This window comes from Biomphalaria glabrata, chromosome 6 (genome assembly GCF_947242115.1).
Source record: "Biomphalaria glabrata chromosome 6, xgBioGlab47.1, whole genome shotgun sequence".
NCBI lineage: Eukaryota > Metazoa > Mollusca > Gastropoda > Planorbidae > Biomphalaria > Biomphalaria glabrata.
In genome coordinates, this window is record NC_074716.1 from 22,529,590 (window position 1) to 22,555,726 (window position 26,137).

The 26,137-nt window shown below is 38.8% G+C and overlaps 2 protein-coding genes across 9 annotated transcripts in view; one reads left to right on the forward strand and one right to left on the reverse strand.

Moving 5' to 3' along the window:
- LOC106078027 (uncharacterized) overlaps positions 1–6,904 on the forward strand; it is a 12,214-nt gene extending 5,310 nt beyond the window's left edge. For both annotated transcript variants that reach the window (XM_056033669.1, XM_013238759.2), the window contains exons 7-9: positions 896–978; positions 5,167–5,377; positions 6,561–6,904. In XM_056033669.1, coding sequence (XP_055889644.1) covers positions 896–978; positions 5,167–5,377; positions 6,561–6,689 — 423 coding nt within the window. In that variant the 3' untranslated portion in view covers positions 6,690–6,904. The remainder of the gene's footprint in view (positions 1–895; positions 979–5,166; positions 5,378–6,560) is intronic.
- LOC106078023 (spondin-1) overlaps positions 1–26,137 on the reverse strand; it is a 216,923-nt gene that overhangs the window by 82,987 nt on the left and 107,799 nt on the right. The gene's annotated exons all lie outside the window — the stretch shown is intronic.

Consider the following 26,137-nt stretch of genomic DNA (forward strand, 5'->3'; position numbering starts at 1 on the left):
CTTGGCTCCGACTCAGTCAAAATCTTTGGACCATGTGGTAGTGTTTGAATTTTTGATGCAGAGACCATGGCAGTCTGTAAAGTCTTAAAAGTCAACTCGGCTAGGGACATTTGAGGGCAACACAGATTGTTGTGGTCACTGACTCAAAACCTGTACTACAGGCTTTGCAAAGTCCTGGACCATGGCCCCCCTCCCCTGTCATCATGGCCTCACAAAGCTATGGCACCCCTGGAATAATTCAGTGGGTACCGAGTAACATATATTTGACTGGCAACACCATTGCAGACTTCTTGGCCACTAGGGGAGGGCTAACACCACCCACCGAGCAGGATGTGAGCTTTCATCATGCTCTGGCTATAATTTAAAACAAAAATAGAAATGGAGAAGTGGTTTGAGTGCTGGGACAAGTCTTAAACAGCCCGTGGAGTCTGGGAGCGTATGAAGCGTCCTGACCGCACTTCCCCTTGGTGGAGGCTGTCCAGGTCTGAGCAAGCTATTATAGCACAGTGCAGGACAGGTCAATGTCCTGTTGGCTCATATTTCTCAGGCTATGGCCAAATTTCGATTCACGGTGACCCCGCTGCGGGGAAGAAGAGGAAACGGTGCCTCATATTCTGTTTGACTGCCCCAGACTTGCTGATCTCCGTCTCGACAGGTCTGGGAAACCAAAAATTCTCGACCTGTATGGCGACATGTATGCACTACGCAAAACAGCAGAGTTTCTGTATAGGGCTTTTGCAAGAGAGGATTTGAGCCTCTCAAGCGCTCACTCAAATGGAGTTTGATGATGATTGTTGAATATGATAGCAGGCGAGGTGTCAAACTAAGATGTATAGCTACACAGCCCATTGCCTACATGACAGTTGTGTTAAAGCTTGTCTTTGTTCTTCACCAGCTTAGGGAAGTCGAGCGCTTGGAACACATCTTAAATATCAAGGTTTCCCCAAGTTCTGCTTTGTACCCCATCACTGATGTCCAGTAAGTAAGGTCCTGTAACTAAAGCCCAATATGTAAAGCCCATTGAATAAAGTCCTGAAATTAAATCCCAGTGTGTAAAAGTTCCGTAAGTAAAGCCCGTTTAATAAGGTTCTATTACTAAAGCCAAGTAAATAAAGACCTAAAACTAATGTCTGATTTTAAAAATCCTATTACCAATGCAAACTAAAAAAATCCCAGTAAGAAAAACCCCGTAACTATAGTCCAGAATATAAGATTCCATAACTAAAACCCAATTTAAAAGTCCTGTAGCTAAAGAACAGTAAATAAAGCCCTTTAACTAATGCCCAGTATGGAAAGCCCTATAATCTCTACGCATAGTGTAAACTATTCTTAAATCGTGTAGAAAGTATATACACTGTGTAAACTTGTGTGGTTCCCGTGACTCTATCAGACCAATCAAAAGTCTTCCCACACAGATACATCAAAACGTCTTCTCACACAGATCCATCAAAACGTCTTCTCACACAGATCCATCAAAATGTCTTCCCACACAGACCAATCAAAACGTCTTCCCACATAGATCCATCAAAATGTCTTCCCACACAGATCCATCAAAACGTCTTCCCACACAGACCCATCAAAACGTCTTCCCCCATAGACCCATCAAAACGTCTTCCCACACAGATCCATCAAAACGTCTTCCCACACAGACCAATCAAAACGTCTTCCCACACAGATCCATCAAAACGTCTTCTCACAGAGATCCATCGAAACGTCTTCCCACATAGATCCATCAAAACGTCTTCCCACACAGATCCATCAAAACGTCTTCCCACACAGACCCATCAAAACTTCTTCCCACACAGATCCATCAAAATGTCTTCCCACACAGATCCATCAAAACATCTTCCCACACAGATCCATCAAAATGTCTTCCCACACAGATCCATCAAAACATCTTCCCACACAGATCCATCAAAATGTCTTCCCACACAGATCCATCAAAACATCTTCCCACACAGACCCATCAAAACATCTTCCCACACAGACCCATCAAAACATCTTCCCACATAGATCCATCAAAATGTCTTCCCACACAGATCCATCAAAACTTCTTCCCACACAGATCCATCAAAACGTCTTCCCACACAGATCCATCAAAACTTCTTCCCACACAGATCCATCAAAACGTCTTCCCACATAGATCCATCAAAACGTCTTCCCACATAGATCCATCAAAATGTCTTCCCACACAGATCCATCAAAACGTCTTCCCACACAGATCCATCAAAACTTCTTCCCACATAGATCCATCAAAATGTCTTCCCACACAGATCCATCAAAATGTCTTCCCACACAGATCCATCAAAACTTCTTCCCACACAGATCCATCAAAACGTCTTCCCACACAGATCCATCAAAACGTCTTCCCACACAGATCCATCAAAACATCTTCCCACACAGATCCATCAAAACATCTTCCCACACAGATCCATCAAAACGTCTTCCCACACAGACCCATCCAAAAGGTCTGCCCACACAGAAGTCGTCAAGGATGGGTTCCATTGGGTGATGTCTGTCATGTCTGTCCTTCTCCTTCAGGTGTACAAATGTTGGGTTCCATAACTTTCAATTTACTCTACACTTTTGGCGCTCAGTAACGTATTAAAGACTTCTTTCAACTTGATTAGTTTTACTTATTTAGTACACATTGTAAGAATCGGGGTGAAGTGAACAATATCAATATAGTGTCGTAGTCGTAGATCCACTAGGGTTCCTATTGTAAAGTACTTTGTAGAGCCCTATTCTTGAGAGACATTATCATTCACACACAACACAGGTAAAGGTGGCGCCTGATTTGTTGGCACAGGAAACAGACATTTGTTTTGTCTTGGCTTCCTTTGATTCAAGAGATGGCTTTTTTTACTGCCCATATTATTTTTTTGTCACCATCTCTCTCCTCGCTGTGCAGTTTAGGGCTATCCCAGTAGCCAACATACAGATGTCCACTACTTTGAGACCCCGTTTGATTACACCCCATAAGGAGGGTAGCGGTGCCCATCGTTAGTTCTTCATAGAGAATGACTTTAGGGATCAGTTCTCGAAATCTATATTTTCAAAGCCATAACGGACTTAACGACTGATTCATTCACCACTACTTACAAATGACCGCCACATGGAATGGACGGCAAGATTTGAACATGTCATCAGTTATTGTTTACCTTGTACCTAGAACAGCTAGGCACCTTTCTGAGTTGAAACGGCAGCGGTTCATTTTCCCCAAAATGTTGTGTTTTTTTTTATTGGCAATTTTGGTTTGAAGTCTTTATCATTTAATTAAAGCATCATTTTGTTACGACTAGATCTAGATCAAAATGTATTCTAGATCTAGAAGTAAAACAGTTCATACCTGGATAAGCCTGGATTGTACAGTAGGGTCTCTCAATCAATCATTTTTTTAACTATTTTTATAATATTTTTCTCTGATGGGTGGTGGAATATTCCATATTTGATAAAAATGTGAAATTTCACCCACTTATTTCTTAGCATAAGTCTACATAGGAGTATTATCATGTATTAGAGTTAAATTTATAAATATTTGAATTATAGTTTATAAATAAGTTGAGTTTAAAAATTGATTTGTAATTTTTACAGTTGTTAGCATTCTATTTGGATTTTGCTGGGGTTGATACATAGATAGTCTTTGGATTTGACTGGGGTTGATTCATAGATAGTCTTTGGATTTGACTGGGGTTGATTCATAGATAGTCTTTGGATTTGACTGAGGTTGATTCATAGATAGTCTTTGGATTTGACTGGGGTTGATTCATAGATAGTCTTTGGATTTGACTGGGGTTGATTCATAGATAGTCTTTGGATTTGACTGGGGTTGATTCATAGATAGTCTTTGGATTTGACTGGGGTTGATTCATAGATAGTCTTTGGATTTGACTGGGGTTGATTCATAGATAGTCTTTGGATTTGACTGGGGTTGATTCATAGATAGTCTTTGGATTTGACTGGGGTTGATTCATAGATAGTCTTTGGATTTGACTGGGGTTGATTCATAGATAGTCTTTGGATTTGACTGGGGTTGATTCATAGATAGTTGTCACAAGTTTTTCTTGTTCTTATTTGAGTGTTAAACTGTGAAGATGGCTTGAGGCTACTATAGTGTTATGTAGATCAGACAATGCTCTTTTAGTACTTGGTTTATTGAAGACTTTTATCTCTGATCTTTATTAAACACTCAAAGAACATCCGGTGATGCCGGAGATTCATATATATATATATATGCGGTCGCATATGTTGCAGTGGCCTAAGGCCGGCCCTGCAAAATAGCGGCGTATGCGCTGGTCGACTAGTAAAATAGATTCAAACAAATGTAGGCCTATAACTTCTACAACTCAAAAGTTCAAGTGACGCACCTAGCCCAGCTAAAACAATTTCACGGCAAACCACGCTTCCGGTGACGTCATAGCTCTTCCGTCTCAGAACCTTCTAGAGCAAAGGCGGAACTAGTTGCCAAGGTTACTGCCGCAGCTAGTCTGCTACGTGACAATAGTCTTTGGATTTGGCTGGGGTTGATACATAGATATTCTTTGGATTTGGCTGGGGTTGATACATAGATAATCTTTGAAAGCATCAATGGCCACGACATAGCCTAAAATTGTTTGACATATTGTTCCTTCAGAACATTGTTACACTCTTGCCCAAACCTCCCGAAGGAAGGAGGACAGGCCTCGAGACGAGAGCACGTGCCAGACGATGGGCTAAATAAACATAACCGGGGAAAGGGGGGGGAAGTGATAATAGAATTCATGGGTTATAAGAAGAGGTGTGTGCGTTTGGTGGGTGCGTCATAAAGCGGGCCGCTCTTATTCAACTAACGGTGTCAAAATGCGGACAGTTTCATTGTAAGTGAAATAAAGTTGAGAGTTACGGCCAAAATAATTCATGGGACGATGCGCAAGATGGAATTTAAACAACGTAGGGGGGAGGGGCGGGGTCAAGCTGTGTTAATGGAAGTAGAAAAAAGGGTCAAATTGAATAATATTTACCATAGGTAAAAATCAACGGACGTAGCCGATGTTTAATGCTAGTTTTGTGTGGAAGAGGTTTTCCATTTATGCTAAGTTACATGCTCCTGTAAATATCGATGCTTTATTCTCCAGTTAAAGTTTAATGCGCATCCAAAATGCTGTAACCCAGGCTCTCCTTGTCCAGGCACACAGAGAACAGAATGGCTGAGCTGAAGAAGATTGCTGAGCGAGCTAGGAGGAACAGTCAAGTTCATGAGATGATGATCGAGCAGAAGCTGTCTACCTACCGAGACAAAGACGAGAAAATCTACATCGATGTCAAGTCTCACATTGACCTGAGTAAAATTGACGACAGGACGAAGATTTTTAACAAAATATCGAGGCTAGAGAGCAAGGTAGGGTGGTTGGGAGATAGAGCTTCAGTCTAGACTATAGAGTGTTCTGTCCTGGCTATTTCCTGTGTTTACAGTGCAAAACTTCGCCATGTTTAACTGTGTCATGTTATCTCTGCCATGTTTAACTGTGTCATGTTATCTCCAACAAGTTTAACTGTGTCATGTTATCTCCAACAAGTTTAACTGTGTCATGTTATCTCCAACAAGTTTAGCTGTGTCATGTTATCTCCAACTAGTTTAACTGTGTCATGTTATCTTCAACAAGTTTAACTGTGTCATGCTATCTCCAAGTAGTTTAACTGTGTCATGTTATCTCCAACAAGTTTAACTGTGTCATGTTATCTCCAACAAGTTTAACTGTGTCATGTTATCTCCAACAAGTTTAACTGTGTAATGTTATCTCCAACAAGTTTAACTGTGCCTTGTTATCTCTGCCATGTTTAACTGTGTCATGTTATCTCCAAAAAGTTTAACTGTGTCATGTTATCTCCAACAAGTTTAACTGTGTCATATTATCTCCAACAAGTTTAACTGTGTCATGTTATCTCCAACTAGTTTAACTGTGTCATGTTATCTCCAACTAGTTTAACTGTGTCATGTTATCTCCAACAAGTTTAACTGTGTCATGTTATCTCCAACAAGTTTAGCTGTGTCATGTTATCTCCAACTAGTTTAACTGTGTCATGTTATCTTCAACAAGTTTAACTGTGTCATGCTATCTCCAACTAGTTTAACTGTGTCATGTTATCTCCAACAAGTTTAACTGTGCCTTGTTATCTCTGCCATGTTTAACTGTGTCATGTTATCTCCAAAAAGTTTAACTGTGTCATGTTATCTCCAACTAGTTTAACAGTGTCATGTTATCTCCAACAAGTTTAACTGTGTCATGTTATCTCCAACAAGTTTAACTGTGTCATGTTATCTCCAACTAGTTTAACAGTGTCATGTTATCTCCAACAAGTTTAACTGTGTCATGTTATCTCCAACAAGTTTAACTGTGTCATGTTATCTCCAACAAGTTTAACTGTGCCTTTTTTTTATATCTCCGCCATGTTTAACCTTATTCTCATATCTCTGCCATGTATAGCTACACCCTGTTTAAATCACTAATGTGTAACTCTGACATGGTTCTCTGCACTATAATTAGTTCATTGATACATAACTCTCATTGCTCTCCTGATAGATCAAGAGTTTCGCAGTCAGGGGAGAGGCCACCATACACTCCCCTACCAACGAGGAAGAGAACGAAGAAATCTATCGGATTCTCCAACATCATATCGTGACGTCCAGCGAGAGCACAGAAGTTACTTAGGACACGCCCTTGAAGGAAGTCTGCAGGTCAGAACTCAGTCGGCGCCGTATGGAATTCACTCGATAGCAACATTCAGTGCCGCAGTTCTCAGTCGTTATCCATGGGCGGGACAAGCAGAAGTCTACAGGTGTCACATGACTTCTACAGCTTGTCAACCATTGGTTGTTAGGGCTTCACACTGCTTAGTACTAATACACTTAGAGTGGACACAAGAATATAGTCATTGTATTGGTTTGTTGTCCTTCTTTTCTGGTCCAGGTTTGTGGAATCAATAAATTCGTATTTCTGTTATTTCTAAATTAATGTAAACAAACAAAATTCATCAATTTATTTAGGCTTCGTGACATTGAAGAGCCAGCAGAGAGGGGAGTGGGGAGGAACCAAGAATACATCAAACACTGAACCAGAATGTACAAATAGAACAAAATACGTTTTTTAAAAAAAAGTCTATATTAAGCGTTATTGTATACGTTTGGATCAGTCATGTAATTAAATCTGTAATTGATCGAGAATCTAGACTAACCGTAATAAATCTGTGCGATTAGTAAGTTTCACATCTTTAACACATTTATGCAAACGGTTTTACATTTTTTGTCCAAAAAATATATTTTTACATTTATATTGTTAAGTTAAGAAAGTTCTTGTCATACTAACTACTACATTTACAAAAAAAAAATGTTGACTATTTTTTTAAAGAGAAAAAAGCTATTTATGCAAATAAGTTGAACAGAATTTAAAACAACAATTAATAAGTAGTTTAACATATTATCACTTGAACTGTAGCCCCACATAACCAACATAGAGCACTCAACCAAAGGGGAAATTATTATTATTTATTTATTTTTACGGAAATTTATTTCTCTTGAGGATTTGAATAAGAGATTGGCCCTTTACAAAACAATTAGATCAATTAGATATTCATTAAAAGACATCAGTTAGGCCAAGTTCACGTCTATCTTCACATTTACTTTCACCTATCCTTTGGTCTGCGTGACAGATGGGGCACCACACAAGATCTGGCAACATTTTTTCTCCATTTTTCTTAGTAATTTGTCTTTGATAGAATTTAATTCTGATGTTCTTTCTGAAAATATTGAAAACTGCCTTTTTATCTGCCTGGGTGGACCACTTCGGGGGCCGATTTTGAGTTTGTGTTTCCACATAAACTGTCTTTGTAACCTTGTTACCAAATGTTTTTGTTTAGCGCGATTTCATGCTTTTAGCTTTCTCAATACGCTATGATCCGATCACTGGTCTAGACAAATTAGGAAAAAGGTGGGGAGGGGGAGAAAGAAGGGCTTATCCAAGTTAATGTTACCGTAATCGCTTTTTAATAGCATTTATAAAAAAAAAATCCGAAGTCAAGGGCTCATTCCTCCTTATTCTTCTCAAGCCAACACATTAACCACTGTGCCAGTGAAGTGCTTATGAAAATAGAGTTGTATAAGTATCAAACTTAAAAGCAGCGACCTATTTCCCTCTACGAAGTGTAAAGGGGACTATTTCACACTATACCACCACATCAGTCTAGTACTTTTTTTTTCCATTTGTTCGATATCAAACAAAATACTTTAATTGCCAATAGCAAATGAAATAACGAAACCTAATCAAATATTGAGACACGAAGCTAGTAATCTCAGTATAAAACCTTTACTATAATATTATGTTGCTAAGATAAACTTTCACGACTAACACGGGTGTCATGTGGCCAGCATAACGACCAATCATTTTGACTTTCCTAACGTAACCATTAAAGTTGAGCTCGGTGGGCGCCCTAAAAATCCAGAAGTTCAATACAGAAGGTACGTTTATTTTTAATAATTTAATATTGAAGCTACAAATCAAGATTTGTCAGAAGTGTTGCACATGGATTGGTTTCTTTATTCCCGTAAATATTGACAACAGATCCTATCGATTATCTGTTAGTTATATTAATTTAATTCAATGTTTACATTGAAAGGAGACATCTTGTTTGCTGATTCATTCAAACGTCTCTAAATAATGAAGACTATTGTTAAGGCTAATCAATTTTTTTTCTGTTGTAAATAGTTTTAAGAGTCAGTTTATGTCATGACGGTACAACTGTTTTTCACCACCACCAAGCCTCTATTTTGCAGGGCCAACCTTAGGCCACTGCAACCTATGCGACAGCAGTAGGCCACGCACTTTCATAGGACCCGCGCTAATTCTAGGTGTATAAATTATTAAATTAAACCATTTTATAACTTATAATAACAGATTTCCCGCGACTCCTGTCGATTTACCAGGAGCTCCTGGAAATCTCCTGAAAATGCAAAATATACGAAAATTATTAAAATCTTTTGAATACTAAACACATAAATATATAGACAAAATTTGTCATTTTGGTGTGTCATTCAATATGGAAAACGCCAATCGTATGCGCGATAAGTAAAAACGGCAGTATGCATTACCCGTAATTGTGTAATGTGGTGAAAGAAGCTTCTCGCGCCTCAAACTAATGAAGAATTAATGAAGATCAACAATTCTCATAGATAGATTGAAACATTTGGTATTTCTTACTATTGAGCCTGATCTATGTTGGAAACAAAAGTTTTATGATATACTGTACGACTTCGCTACATGCAAGGCTTGTAAAGTAATTCTGTGCGTAGTAAAGAATGCATAAAATGCAAAGACGAATATATTTTCTAATACAAACTTAGGCCACTTACTGACACTTAAGACACTTACTGGTCAACAAAACAGTTACTGGTCGTTAAGATACTTACTGGTCAACAAAACACTTACTGGTCAACAAAACACTTACTGGTCAACAAGACATTTACTGGTCAACAAGACACTTACTGGTCAACAAGACATTTACTGGTCAACAAATCACTTACTGGTCAACAAAACACTTACTGGTCAACAAAACACTTACTGGTCAACAAGACAATTACTGGTCGTTAAGACACTTACTGGTCAACAAGACACTTACTGGTCGTTAAGACACTTACTGGTCAACAAGACAATTACTGGTCGTTAAGACACTTACTGGTCGTTAAGACACTTACTGGTCAACAAGACACTTACTGGTCGTTAAGACACTTACTGGTTGTTAAGACACTTACTGGTCAACAAAATACTTACTGGTCGTTAAGACACTTACTGGTCAACAAGACACTTACTGGTCAACAAAACACTTACTGGTCAACAAAACACTTACTGGTCAACAAAACACTTACTGGTCAACAAAACACTTACTGGTCAACAAGACAATTACTGGTCAACAAAACACTTACTGGTCAACAAGACACTTACTGGTCAACAAAACACTTACTGGTCAACAAAACACTTACTGGTCAACAAGACACTTACTGGTCGATAAGACACTAACTGTTCAACAAAACACTTACTGGTCAAAAAGACACTTGTAAACAAGACAATTACTGGTCAGCAATACATTATCTGTTCAGCAAGACACTTACTGGTCAGCAAGACACCCATTGCGTCGTAATGGACCATTACAAAAAAAAACAGATTTTGCTCACGTGCATAAAACGGACGGAAATCTGCCCTATGGAGATTATAGACCCAACTAATGAGTGTTGAGTCCTGTCCACTCTCTCTCTTCTCTCGACACATTGATATTGTCTTCTGGCTCAACTCAAATTGGGCGCCCCGTCAGCCGCCAACGTTTAAACGTTTTGTCTCTACTAAATGTTTGCCTGTAGCGCCCTGCTCGAAAGTTGTAACTTAGGGGCACGTTACACAGCCGTCTGCTAGCTCCCCGCCACAGATGTTGCTCAAAAACACTTCAAGAAAGAGATGGTGTGACCATCTTTAAAAGTACTGCTCACTGGACCGTGAGCTACCATCACCTGCAGTCATTAGTGTAATCCTGGTTCGAGCTTGTGGTGAGAGGTATCCGTACGAGGAGAATAAGGGGAGGGGGGGGGAGAGAAGAGGGTCGGTGATTAGTTTGATCAGGTGTACATTTAAAAGCAAAATGATCTTCCATCCCTGGGATTCTTCCAAAGTTCTGCTTCAAAAAATGTGCAATCTATTTTTTTATTGCATGCATGATTTCACAGCACGATCAGTTGCATTGGTAGTTTTGATTGAGTTTAGATGTATGGTATTTATTACTAGTGACATGGCTATTAGTGGATATAGTAACATGGCTAGTAGTGGATATAGTAACATGACTAATTAGTAGCGGATAGAAATAATTTAGACTTCATCTCTCATCATCATGCACGTGACTTTGACACAAGTTATAATCCTTCCAGTCTAAACACTTCTGAACATGTTGAGACCGTCAAGAATGTGTGTGTGTGTACATTCAATAGATAGATGCAATAACATCTTTGTCCAGGCCCATGATACCGTCTGCTTGCTACGTCTTCCAAAAGTACTCCTACACAAAGTGTTAGTTCTGATGTGCTAGACTTCCAAATGTTTGAATGTCAATGTATTCCTACATGAAGTGTTAGTTCCTACACAAAGTGCTAGTTCCTATATAAAGTGTTAGTTCCTACATAAAGTGTTAGTTCCTACATGGAGTGTTAGTTCCTACATGAAGTGTTAGTTCCTACACAAAGTGCTAGTTCCTATATAAAGTGTTAGTTCCTACATGGAGTGTTAGTTCCTACATGAAGTGTTAGTTCCTACATGAAGTGTTAGTTCCCACACAAAGTGTTAGTTCCTACATAAAGTGTTAGTTCCTACATGAAGTGTTAGTTCCTACATGAAGTGTTAGTTCTGATGCGAACTTTGGAACTTCGTGATTGTCTTAAAAGTGGAGTCTAAGGCACTTGGAGCTCTAGGCATAAGTAAGCTTGCCTCAGGGCTTAGGCATAGGCAAACTAGGCCGCTGCCTAGGGCCTCAATTTGTTTGGTAGCCTCGCTCTGGACAAGTTACAATTATTTTAGAGAAGAAATGGCCGGCCACCTTATTAACGAATCCAACCTCTGCTGCCTTGCAGCTAAAACCAAACAAGGGAAAGGCTTCGGAAGTCAACCCTGGTGGAAAAAAAATAGGAGCCAATGACCCTAGGGCAGCTTGCAACACACTGGGCTACACTCTGACAGAACCTCGGCCGTCCATGATCTTAATCTGTATCGTTTTTTTAGCGGCCCCCGTAAGGGGAAAAAGCCGCTATTAGGTTTGTGCAAAATGTCCGTCTGTCCGTCTGTCCGTCTGTCACACTCAGATCTCGAAAACTAGAAGAGATATGAAAAATATTATTTCATCATTAAATCCGGCTTGAAAAGTTTAGGTGCAACGGCTACTTTCGGTTTTCTAAAAGCAAACCGTTTAATTTATAAAATTAATTATGCAAGCGATTTTTTCATAAAAATACACCAATTCTAAAACAATTACGTAAATGTAAGGGAGGCAATGTTACAATATGCTAACAAAGATGGACGATTTTTGTGTATTTTCAGTATCACTAAGTCAAATATATTTTTAAAATGTCAGGAAATGTTTACAACAAATACAAATAATAGTTAAAGACGTTTTTTCTGGTCAACTAGCTGCTAAAATTAAAAGAAAACATTTCTGTTTGTTTATAAAGGCTAATAATGCACTTTGTATGTAAATATCACGCACATTTTTTTAAATGGACTTTTTATGCAGCGATTTTCGTGCAGTAGCGTAACGTCGCAACATGATCAGGTGCTAAACCAATTCCTTAAACTTTTTTTAAAAATCAGATTTTATCTATTTTTTGTTTAGTGCCCCCATCCGAATAAAAGAAGCTTATTTTTGTGCGTTTTGTCTGTTGGTCGGTCTGTCCGTCACGATTAGATTTAAAAAACTAGAACTCTAAAAGCTATTGAAAATCTGATTTACCCTTTAATGTTCCTCCCATAACATCTCAATAGTTTTAAGTATCTAAAATTGATTGTTCCGGATTTTTTTGTGCAAAACTAATCAACGCCAACAAATGTTTGTTTGCTCTTCTAATTTATATTACATTCATGCTTAAACGTTGCAAAAACACATTATCAATAATATGTTGTTCCGTTTTTTATGTAAATAGCATATTAATGCTAAATCATAATCTCTATACTGACTTATATTTCATTAATTGTAAAAATGTTCCGGATATTGTTTTATAAAACATGAATTATGCCTAATGATTGTTTGAAATCGCATAAGGCTTTTAAAAATAGTAATTTACTAGAATTGATTACTGAAAATTACTTTTTAGACATTTAATTTTCTTGTAAAACATAACATAGAAGTTTTGTAATCGATAAAGAAAGTTCCGGATTTTGTTTCTTACAAATCGTCGCCAGAAATTTCCGAATTTATTTAAAAATCTACTAACGCCAAATAATTGTTTGAACTCCCTCTTCTAATTAATAAACAAATAATCTTCTCATTTACGAAATAATGTTTTTACGGATTTTTATGAAAAATATTTTAACTCCCTGCTCTCTTACAGTACATTTAACTTTCTACCTAAAACATTAAAAAATCTAATTATCGTTAATATTATGTTCCGATTTTTAAGGAAAACAGAATCCAAACACCAAAGTAAGGTATGAAAATCTCTCCACGTGGCTGTAGTACATCTAATTTTTATACGAGACCATCCAAAAAATTTAATTAACGGTATTACATTTATCTGAAATTCTCTTTTTTCTTTTACTATTTATACAAACATCCGGAAACAATCTATTATATAAACTTTTCAATTGTGTTCATACCTAAAAATTATTGCGATGTTTTGAAACGTAAAATAAAGGTTAATCAATTTTTAATAACTTTTAGTTGTTTTTTTTATATCAAGATAACGGACAGACCGACTGACAGACAAAACGCAAAAACAATGTGGCTTTGATCCTTTTTAAATAATATCTATTAGAACTCAGTGCACCAATGTCTATGAACCCTCGTTAAATATCTCGTGTAAATAAAGACATTTTTTTTTATGGTACCGGTACTAGCCTATTGTGAGGTAATGGAATTTTTTTTCTTTGACGTCATATGAATGGACTCTTTAAATGTAATGTTAAAAGAACGCACTCGGTGCACCAATGTCTATTAACCCTCGAAAAAATTGCTTGTATTAATGAAAACATATTTTAGTCTAACTAAGCCGTGTGACGTAGTGTTTTTTTTTCCTTTGACGTCACATGGAATGAATTCTTTAAATGAAATGCTAAAAGAACGCACTCGGTGCACCAATGTCTATGAACACTCGAGAAATGGCTCGTGTTGATAAAGGTGATTTTTAGTCTAGCTAGGCCTTGTGACGTAGTGTTTTTTTTTTCCTTTGACGTCATATGGAATGAATTCTTTAAATGAAATGCTTAAAGAACGCACTCGGTGCACCAAAGTCTATGAACACTCGATAAATGGCTCCTATAGATGAAGGCGATTTTTAGTCTAGCTAGGCCGTGTGACGTAGTGTTTTTTTTTTCCCTCTGACGTTATATGGAATTAATTCTTCAAATGAAATGAAAAAAGAACTCGGTATAGTAATGTTTATTAAGCCTCGTTATGTGACTCGCGTTTAAAAAAGGAATGATATCTTGATTTAGATCTAGATTTTTTAAACTAGATCTAGATTTTTATTACAGTATATCTAGATCTGGATTTATATTCTAATTAAAATTATTTTAGAGTCTAGATCTAGAATTTCTAGATCTAGTTTAGACTAAAATAGACTAGATTAAGATGTAGAATTTCAATTTCTAAACTTAAAGTGTAAAAAAAAAGTGTAGATTTTCATTTCCAAACGTTTTGATCAATATTGTAATGTTTTAAAATACTAAAACTAATCTACTATTTTTTTTATTAAATTTAAATTTACGGCAAATGAATCTTTGAAACATTATTACTTTTGACCATCGGATGGCTGCCTGGTCGTGCGGTTTTCGCGCTGGACTGTCGTTCAGATTTATGGATGGCCCAGGGTTCAAACCCTGCCCGCTCCCATCCCCCGTCGTCCTGCGGGAGGTTTGGACTAGGAAGTAATTATCTTCAACTCTGAAGGAACATCCGAAACGTGTAAAACATTTTACATCAAAATTAAATCACCTCTTGAATATTATTTGCGAATATGCAGATCCGACAGGGATCCGACTTCGACGGGGGCCGCCTCTGAGTTTGTGTAACACAAATTCTCTTTGTAATCTTGTTTTTTTTGTGTGTGGGATTTTTCTGCTTTGAGACGAGAAAATGCAGAATGGGCAATAATTTTCCGACAAAGCTAATGCTCAGGCTGTTATCGCTCACGTCCGTCACGGCTTTAATGTCTACGTAACTTGATTGACTAGAGGACAGGTAAACATTCTTTTTTTTCACTTTGTTAACCAAAGTAATGATGATTGCATATACAGAGAGTGGTCAGTAAAATTTCAAGTCATTCATTTTGAAATCATACCGTGGAAATAAATGCGCACAAGCGCACAAGAGATAGATAGATAGAGAGAGAGAGAGAGAGAGTGTGTGTGTGTCTGTGTTCTTTCTATCATTTCGAAGGATCCAAGGACAAGTTCCATCGAGCATGTCGTCTGTTGCTATTGAACGTTACAAACTGGTCGTGTCCGAGCCATCATGCTAACAATGTTCATGCACAATTAAATCTAGGACCAATTGTAGATTGGATATCTGGAGTGGTCAATAACTCAAGTTACTGTCGCCAGACTTATTGAGTTTCTCGTGGCCTGGATCTTTATTTGGTCTTCTCATCTTTCTTTCTCTTTTTCTTTCTCTATACAAAATCTCTTTTTTTTTTTTTAATCTATCTGTCAATCTTATTTTTCATCTTTCTCTTTTTTTTTATGAAAAAAAAAGTCATTAAGCCACAATCTGTAAATAGGTCGCAATCAGTCATTAAGTCGCAATCAGTCATTAAGTCACAATCTGTAAATAAGTCGCCATCAGTCATTAAGTCGCAATCAGTCATTAAGTCGCAATCAGTCATTAAGTCACAATCAGTCATTAAGTCACAATCATCTCCATCCTTCTTCGTCTCCCGCTTCTCTCCCCTCCCCGCCAGATTAAAAAAAAAAAAAGAAATATAACTGGATCAATCCCCATCATTTCGACTTCAGGCTCTAAGTACTCTAGAGATATAAATCAAACTCTTCAAACTTTACAGAAATCAAAACTATCTAAACTTTATATAAAACCTTCTTCATGCTTTTAAAAAAAATATTAAATTCTAAAATTGTATATTTGAAAACATGTTTTAAATGTTGAACTTTTCCGGATCCAGTGCAAGAAATATGTTCGTCGGAATATGTTTAGTCAGTTTGATATGTCATTTGTTTATCCCTGACAACTTGTTTTGACTGGTGATACCTGGACCTCAGGCGCAGAGATTTCCTATTAATTCTGCATGAACATTCCCTGTGAAGTGTGCCCCTCACTAGCGAAGCTGTCACAACTAAGCATTATCAGCACTGGACATGTTATAACCATAGCTGTCACAAAACGCAATGTCTCCGACACACTCATCTGTCTCTGAAACAATTTTCGCTCTTGCTACGGAAATTTTCGGCTTCCTCCTTGACGGTAAAAAAAAACAACTTTTTTTTTTCTGAAAACGTGGCTTGGAATATAAATAAAATAAGTGCGTACGTAGCTTTAAACAGGAACCAGGGGAGCTAAACGCGTATGACGCGGGTCGTCGTCAAGTTCAAGACGTGAGAAGTCCCTGCCCAGGTGTCGGGGGACAGGTCGTTTCTGGAAGACGGATGGTGGGATCTGGTCCTTGCTGTCAGAGAGTGACACCGGGCTCGTCTAAAGACTGACATGGTACTGTCCGAAGTCATTTATTCACAGCGTTGGCGTGTTTGTTTGAGAGATCTGTGTGTTAGTGTGAGAGATCTCTGTGTGTGTGTGTGTGTGTGAATGTGAGAGAATAGATCTAAATGTGAACTTATGGAGAGCGTCGTATCAAGATGTGAGTGAAAAACATAAATAGTTTGCCCCCACGAATTATTTAAATATTAAAGGTCATGAATTCGTTGATCGCTCAGTTGGACGATTCTATTTCAAACTATATCTCTCTCCTCATCAGTACATTGTTAGTATTTGGTCAGATTTACTTAGCGCCTAGAGACACTCTTCTCTTCAAGTTGAGATATAATCAGACAAGATTATGAGCATAATCAAATTCAATTGACAACAATTCCGGACTTCTTTTATCAATTAAATCCATTAACAACAACAACAACAAAAGGATTCATCCAATGTCACAATCTACTATCACAAACTTAGACTCACACACACCAACCTACTATCACAAACTTAGACTCACACACACCAACCTACTATCACAAACTTAGACTCACACACACCAACCTACTATCACAAACTTAGACTCACACACACCAACCTACTATCACAAACTTAGACTCACACACACCAACCTACTATCACAAACTTAGACTCACACACACCAACCTACTGACACAAACTTAGACTCACACACACCAACCTACTGACACAAACTTAGACTCACACACACCAACCTACTATCACAAACTTAGACTCACACACACCAACCTACTATCACAAAGTTAGACTCACACACACCAACCTACTGACACAAACTTAGACTCACACACACTAACCTACTGACACAAACTTAGACTCACACACACCAACCTACTATCACAAACTTAGACTCACACACACCAACCTACTATCACAAACTTAGACTCACACACACCAACCTACTGACACAAACTTAGACTCACACACACCAACCTACTGACACAAACTTAGACTCACACACACCAACCTACTATCACAAACTTAGACTCACACACACCAACCTACTGACACAAACTTAGGCTCACACACACCAACCTACTAACACAAACTTAGGCTCACACACACCAACCTACTGACACAAACTTATGCTCACACACACCAACCTACTGACACAAACTTAGGCTCACACACACCAACCTATTGACACAAACTTAGGCTCACACACACCAACCTACTAACACAAACTTAGGCTCACACACACCAACCTACTAACACAAAGTTAGACTCACACACACCAACCTACTGACACAAACTTAGACTCACACACACTAACCTACTGACACAAACTTAGACTCACACACACCAACCTACTATCACAAACTTAGACTCACACACACCAACCTACTATCACAAACTTAGACTCACACACACCAACCTACTGACACAAACTTAGACTCACACACACCAACCTACTGACACAAACTTAGACTCACACACACCAACCTACTATCACAAACTTAGACTCACACACACCAACCTACTGACACAAACTTAGGCTCACACACACCAACCTACTATCACAAACTTAGACTCACACACACCAACCTACTGACACAAACTTAGGCTCACACACACCAACCTACTAACTGTGACAAGTCAAAAACTCGCTGTCAGAGTCACTCAAATTTATCACAGCATTAATTATTATTTTTCCTTATTTATTTATTTTATTTTAATTATTTCCCCATCCTACCCCCAAATTTCCCACCCGCACCACCTTTTCCGCTCCAGGCTAGACTTAGTTGACCACATTGGAGATAGCTAGGCCACGTCTTTCGATTTATCTTCCCTTGACCGGGGCAAAGATAGACACATTCTCTTTGATCTTATCGACAGGATGTCTGACGGCCCCAGTGGACACCACCTTGTGTGGAATGCAAGTCACTCCCCCCCCCTTTCTCCTATGCCTCTCTTTGATCTAGGAGACCACGAGGACAAACACGCCCATTGACCTCCCAATGTGCGAATCCCATCTCTTGTCGGACTTCACCCACGTGTAAGATAAATCTTAGCCTAGGACATTTCCTGTGTCCGACCACATTTTCCAGGCCTTTGTATATAAGGTAAATTAAATCGAGTCAGACTCTCTCTTTCTCATTCGAGCTGAGCTATCGAGTCTGGACTATATCATTTATTCTCCCTCCTAGAGGAATACCTGGTGGTTAGCCGAACTTAATCACAAGTTCCATCTTAATTACTTTTGTGCTATTTCCATTGGATTTTATCATGTGTAGTTTATTATTTCATTTATATTTAATTAGTGCATTGTGTATTTCTCACTGTCGTAAGTAGAAAACATGAACACGGCTAATGTATATTTTATGTATTGCATTAATCTATTAATGCTACGTTGCTCAATTGATCATTGATGCAACCTTGTATATATTTGTACATCTTATTTTATTTCCTTTATCTCGGTTGACAGCCTTGATAATTCCACTATCGCACTAATACTGCGCTTAGAAAGGAGATATGAATTATCTCCCCTTTACTCATTTTACTCTAATGAGAGTTGCGCCGCTTGAAGGGACACCCTCTCCATTCAAGCACGCTTCATTGTTCTCGACCCACGGTCATATCTAAACAAACCATCTGGGTCGCTGACCACCGCCCATTCCCCCCCCCCCTTTCTTTCTCTATCCACCTGTGTTGTTTATTTGAGATTATTATTTCCCCTTCTATGTACATTTTTAAATTATTATTTCCCCTTTTATGTACATTTCTATATTGCTACTATCTGCCATCTATTTTCCCAAATCCCATTTGTCATCATCTCCTCATTGTGCTCTAAAGCAATTTCACCAATCTGACGAATGCACCTCAGTCGAGGGCATCGATAAGATGCATGAGAGACATGTCCTAACTTGTCTTTATTTATCCGCAGCCTCCCTCAGGTGTCTGCCTATTTATTTGTTTGATATCAAGGATCACCTACTATCTTTGTGCTTAGTGCTATTCAGCACTGCACTAGCTCACTGACCTGCCTATTTATTTAGTGCTGTTCAGCACTGCACTTGCCTACTGAGATCTACTCAACTCTACCACTTGGCGCTATCGGCATTGCCCGCCTATTCGACAGCCCACCGGTCAAGCTATTAGGTGCGACGTCCCTATAGATTCAGATCTGTGTGAGACGTCATAGCTACGCCAACCCTCTGCAACTCACTGGACATATCTTGGGGGAGCTACCACCTTCTACCAAGCGCGTCCCCAGGTGGCGGATAGGGGAAAGACCCTTAGATATAAGGGTTAGCTGTGAATAGCTAATAAACAGCCGCGGACCAACTGGTTTGCAGTCATGGAGGATGAGGTGAAGTATTCCAGTGGTTAGAATATTTACTAAAAACATCTCAGAAATCCAGGGAAATGATTGCAAAAAGCGAGTATAGGGCGCTCTAACTCTAAACCCGGGTAGATGAAACCCGTTAGCTAGGGATAGCAGTTCATCTAGGAGAGAAAACTCCGAAAATAAACACCTGCTGTCTTGCAGATGATCTTGGATGATCAAAGGCTATGGGAGCACACCCAGAAAGAAAAGCAGGCTGAAGTCGGAGTCAATGGGCCTCCTGGCGCATAACACATTGACACGCAACCTCATCTATGTTGGAGTTCAGTAACGATTCTAATAGATGTGGCGTCCTGCCTGTGGAATCCCGCCGCGCAGGTAGGGGGCCGGGCTCTCCGCCTCGAAGGAGCCCACACAAGCGAGCTGGTGGTTCTTCTATCTCTGCCTGTGGAGCCAGGAGCAGGGACAAGAAAGTAAATACTACTGGCCAACACTCCAAGACCAAAAGTCTAAAAATCTTACAATGGAACACAGAGGGCATCCAAAAGAAAAAAGAAGCTCTAAAAATATTTCTGCATGAGAAAGAAATTGATGTAGCTTGCATCCAAGAAACTCATTTGAACAGTAATCTTCGTTTCTCCATTAGAGGCTACACCTGCATCAGACAAGATAGAGAAATCAGACCCAAAGGAGGAATCCTCACCCTCATTAAAAATGATATCCCTACCACAGACATAACTATGCCCAACTCCTCAGAATCAGAAATAATGGGAACTAAGCTAATTCTCCCAGATGGAAATATTAATCTATTTAACTGCTACTTCCCACCAGACAAGGAAATAGAGATTGACCACATTCAAATACCTGACCAAGAAGACTGTCTAATCTTAGGAGATATGAATAGTCACTCTCAGAGCTGGGGATACCCAGACCTAAATGCCAGGGGAGAAGAAATTGAAGAATGGCAAGCAGAGAACAGACTTATCTTGCTAAATAAACCTGAGGACAAACCAACCTTTTTTTCAAGAGCCTGGCTAACATCAACCACTCCAGATCTAGCCTTTGCAACAGACAACTTATCCAAAAAGTGCACTAGAGAAGTTGCAGACCAGCTAGCCACCAGCGACCACAGACCCATATTGATCAGTATCGATACCTCCTTCAAAATATCAGAAAACTCCACCATCCCCAGATGGAACTACAAAAAAGCCAACTGGCACCTATTCTCAAAGCTCACAGACCTATATACAACTTCAATAAACTGCAAATCAAATCAGGTTAATAAGTCATTCTCAGCTTTCTCCAAAGCAATACTCCTAGCAGCTAAGGAATCAATTCCTAGAGGAGCAAGAAAAGATTATATCCCCAACTGGTCTGATCACCTTCAACAACTCCACAATGCCACTATTGAAGCCAGAAACACAGTAGAAAATAACCCTTGTATAGAAAATAACATAAATCTAAAAGCAGCTAACGCAGTTTTCAGGAAAAATTACCTTTCCGCCATGAGGAAAAGTTGGCATGAAAAAACAGAACAACTAAACGTAGATAGAGATGGCCACAAACTCTGGCGTATAGCCAAATGTCTCAACCAGGAAGAAAACAGAACAACTCCTATAGTAATAGAAAAGGACAACAAACCCCTGAAAGGCCAAGAAGCAGCAAATGAATTCATTAAGTTTTTCCAAAGCGTAGGACAAATACAAATTAATGAAAGTAGAAATAAAGATGTAATCTCAGAAATCCAAGATAAATTTAAAGAAAACAATCCAGCTTACTCCTTGGGAATGACCACTAATCTTAAAATGAAGGAACTAGATGAATCCCTAAAAGTCCTCAAACCAAAACAAGCCCCGGGCCCAGACAAAATATCAAATGACATGCTTCTTCACTTGGGTCCTCAAGCCAAAAGAAAACTGCTACAATTATTCAATGCTAGCTGGAAATCTGGCAGAATTCCAAACATCTGGAAAAAAGCCATTATGATCCCTATACTAAAGCACGGCAAGCCAAGAAATAAACTGGATAGCTACCGTCCCATCAGCCTCACTAGCTGTACCTGCAAACTGATGGAAAGAGTGATAAATAGAAGGCTGACATGGATCCTTGAGTCAAATAACCTACTCACTGAAGCCCAGGCTGGCTTTAGAAAAGGCAGATCAACAGAAGATCAAATTGCCTTCATCACACAAGAAATAGAAGACGGCTTTCAAGAAAAGAAACCAACAACAATTGTGTGGGTTGACTTAGAAAAAGCATTTGACAAAGTCTGGGAACAAGGTCTCTTGCTCAAGCTAATCCAGCATCACATATCCCACAGAATGTACAACTGGATAAAGGAATACCTAAATAATAGAAAAGCCTTAGTTTGCATGCAAGGACAAAGAAGCCACACAGTGGGTATAAAAAAGGTGTCCCCCAAGGAGGAGTCCTATCCCCAACACTTTTCCTAATATTCATAAACGATCTAAATCAAAACCTACCCAAAAAAGTTAAGAGCAGCATGTATGCAGATGACCTTGCCTTAATTAGCACAGAAGAATATGTAGGAACATCGAAATTTCGATTACAAGATGCTCTTGATAAACTCAATAATTGGTCCAAAGACTGGGGCATGTCCATTAACACAAAAAAGACAACATATACAATATTCTCACTGTCAACAAAACAACAAACAATAAAATTAACATTAGATAAGGAAGCTTTAGAAAAAAATGACAGCCCTACTTATCTTGGAGTCACCTATGACCCGAGACTAACCTGGAAAAACCAAATAGATAAAACACAGAGTAAAGGCATCCAGAGACTATCCCTCTTGAAAAAATTAGCTGGCACAGATTGGGGAGCTAATCACAACATCCTGAAAAAGACCTATACCAGTTATGTAAGACCTGTACTAGAATATGGTGCCACAGCATGGGGCTCAGCAGCCCAAACCAACCTAAGAAAATTAGACAAGGTTCAAAATATTGGTCTAAGGATAATGACAGGAGCAATCAAAACAACACCCATAAGAGCTATGGAGGAAACCGCTGCCCTGATCTCTCTGGATGAAAGAAGAGAAATAAAAATCCTTTCCCAATTCACTAAATTGGAAACCTTGGAGAGGCACCCACTCAGAACAAAAATCCACAAAACTGGCACAAAAAACCGTCTCAAAAGGACCAATTTCATACAGGAATCTCTAAACCTAAAAAAGAAACACCAACTTGAAAAAATTACTCTGGAATCCTAGATACACTATAATGAATCTCCACCCTGGGACGAAAGCCCTCTTCCTACTATAAGGGACCATATTGAAAACATAAAAAGAAAATCTGATTACAGACCAACAGAGCTCAAGGAAATAGTGAACTGTTTTCTACATACCAATTACCCTAGCAATCAGTGGATCAGAGTTTACACGGATGGCTCATCCCATAAAGCCACCACAAATGGAGGAGCTGGAATACTTATCGAATGGCCAGATGGAGGAAAACTAGAAAAATCCTTTGAAACTGGAGAGCTCTCTGACAGTCACAGAGCAGAAAGGGAAGCACTAGCACTAGCTGCTACCATGCTAGCAAATCATCCAAGTTCTCCTCACAGTCAGATTGTCTTTCTAACAGACGCAAAAACAACCCTCCAAAGCCTGCAAAACTCTGACTCCCCTTATATTAAAAACCTCAGAACAGCACTCACAAAGCTCAACCACAACAACAACAAAAACTGTTATTCAATGGATACCAGCTCACATACAACTAGCAGGAAATGAGAAGGCTGACACACTCGCCAAGAGTGGGAGAACAAACTCACAAGTAAACTCTGCACTCTATCCAGAAGAAATGAAGAAATTAATTGTAGATAAAATAAATGAGAAATGGACGAGCTCCCATCCAAATCACAAGAAAGATGATGCTTACTATAAGCTATCCCGACAAGACCAACGTCTAATCTTTCGACTCAGGACCGGACACAACAGAATGCGACAACACATGTTCCGAAAGCTCAAAATTGGAACCAGTGAAATCTGCCCATGTGGAGTATCACCAGAAAATGCCGACCACGTCCTCCAAAACTGCTCTCTCTACCAAGAGGCCCGTATAAGACATTGGCCCCAAATCACCCCAATAGAAAGAAAACTATATGGAGAGCTCCCTGATTTGGAAACCACTGCGCAGTTCATCTCATGTATTGGTTTAGTCATATGAACACTCCAACATAACAATGAGAACGATGAAGAAGACTGGACATATCCTGTCAACTACGCTGCCCACGGCAGATTTGCTCTGCCCGCAGTAACCTTGTGCCCACGGTAGCCGGCCTCCCGCCCTACTGTGCCCACTACAGATATTAGATTTTGGGGATTGAGACTCCACAAGAACTATATCACCGGCGTCCCTCTATCCGCTAGAGCGCCACCTCCAGCTGCAGAACCTCAAGCCAGGACACAGCCAGCTGCGACATCAACAGGAATACCAGCTAAGTCAGAGGACAAAGTGACATACTCTCTTATTAAATGCACGAATGATGATTAAAGCTAGTATTATTTAGAGATAGAAGCAAACCCTCCCCCTTTTTATTCTTATATGTATATTTATGTAAATAAATATTCTTCATTTTTAACTTTTGTATCTATCTTTCATTGCTTTGTCTCGTTGCGTGTCTGCTCCCGATTCATATGCTGATAGGTTGGTGTGTGATAGCTTTAAAAATAATCATCCCCTAGACATAAAACGCGCCAAACACACATCACATTTTCCCCACCTGTCACACTAACACAAACTTAGGCTCACACACAGCAACCTACTAACACAAACTTAGACTCACACACACCAACCTACTAACACAAACTTAGACTCACACACACCAACCTACTAACACAAACTTAGACTCAAATTACACCAACCTACTATCACAAACTTAGACTCAAATTACACCAACCTACTATCACAAGACTCAAATTACACCAACCTACTATCACAAACTTAGGCTCAAATTACACCAACCTACTATCACAAACTTAGACTCAAATTACACCAACCTACTATCACAAACTTAGACTCACACACAGCAACCTACTAACACAAACTTAGACTCACACACACCAACCTACTAACACAAACTTAGACTCACACACACCAACCTACTAACACAAACTTAGACTCAAATTACACCAACCTACTATCACAAGACTCAAATTACACCAACCTACTATCACAAGACTCAAATTACACCAACCTACTATCACAAACTTAGGCTCAAATTACACCAACCTACTATCACAAACTTAGACTCAAATTACACCAACCTACTAATACAAACTTAGACTCAAATTACACCAACCTACTATCACAAACTTAGACTCAAATTACACCAACCTACTATCACAAACTTAGACTCAAATTACACCAACCTACTAACACAAACTTAGACTCAAATCACACCAACCTACTAACACAAACTTAGACTCACACACACCAACCTACTAACACAAACTTAGACTCACACACACCAACCTACTAACACAAACTTAGACTCAAATTACACCAACCTACTATCACAAACTTAGACTCAAATTACACCAACCTACTATCACAAGACTCAAATTACACCAACCTACTATCACAAACTTAGACTCAAATTACACCAACCTACTATCACAAACTTAGACTCAAATTACACCAACCTACTATCACAAACTTAGACTCAAATTACACCAACCTACTATTACAAACTTAGACTCAAATTACACCAACCTACTATCACAAACTTAGACTCAAATTACACCAACCTACTATCACAAACTTAGACTCAAATTTCACCAACCTACTATTACAAACTTAGACTCAAATTACACCAACCTACCATCACAAACTTAGACTCAAATTACACCAACCTACCATCACAAACTTAAGTTCAAATGACACCAACCTACTGCTATTAAAAACATATGACCAATGTTGATACTCCAAAAACCTAGTACAACAAAACCGATGTAGGTGTAATTAATTCTTAAAGTAGAACTTCATATAAACTTCAACAGATTTCTTTTAAAACAAAACAGAATATAATGTTTATATGTAGCCTAAACATTCACAGATTCAAATTGCAAATTAAAAGCATGTAGAACCACAAGTGTAATGATAATAATAAACAAGATCTAATTCCCTAAAAATACACATCTTTCTGTCTACATCTGTCGCTTGTTCTTCTCTTGTCAACTTTCTCACTAGTATCTCTAGAACTACGACAGTCCACCCAGTGATTTCATCAGAATCTTTTTTAGCCTCGCTAACGAACAAAGGGCATTAACCGCTGCTATCACAAACGTAAGTCTAAAAAAAAAACTTTTGCCCCCCAATTCGTTCAAACTAATCACATGACTTTCTTCCTATAAAAACTAGGACTAGT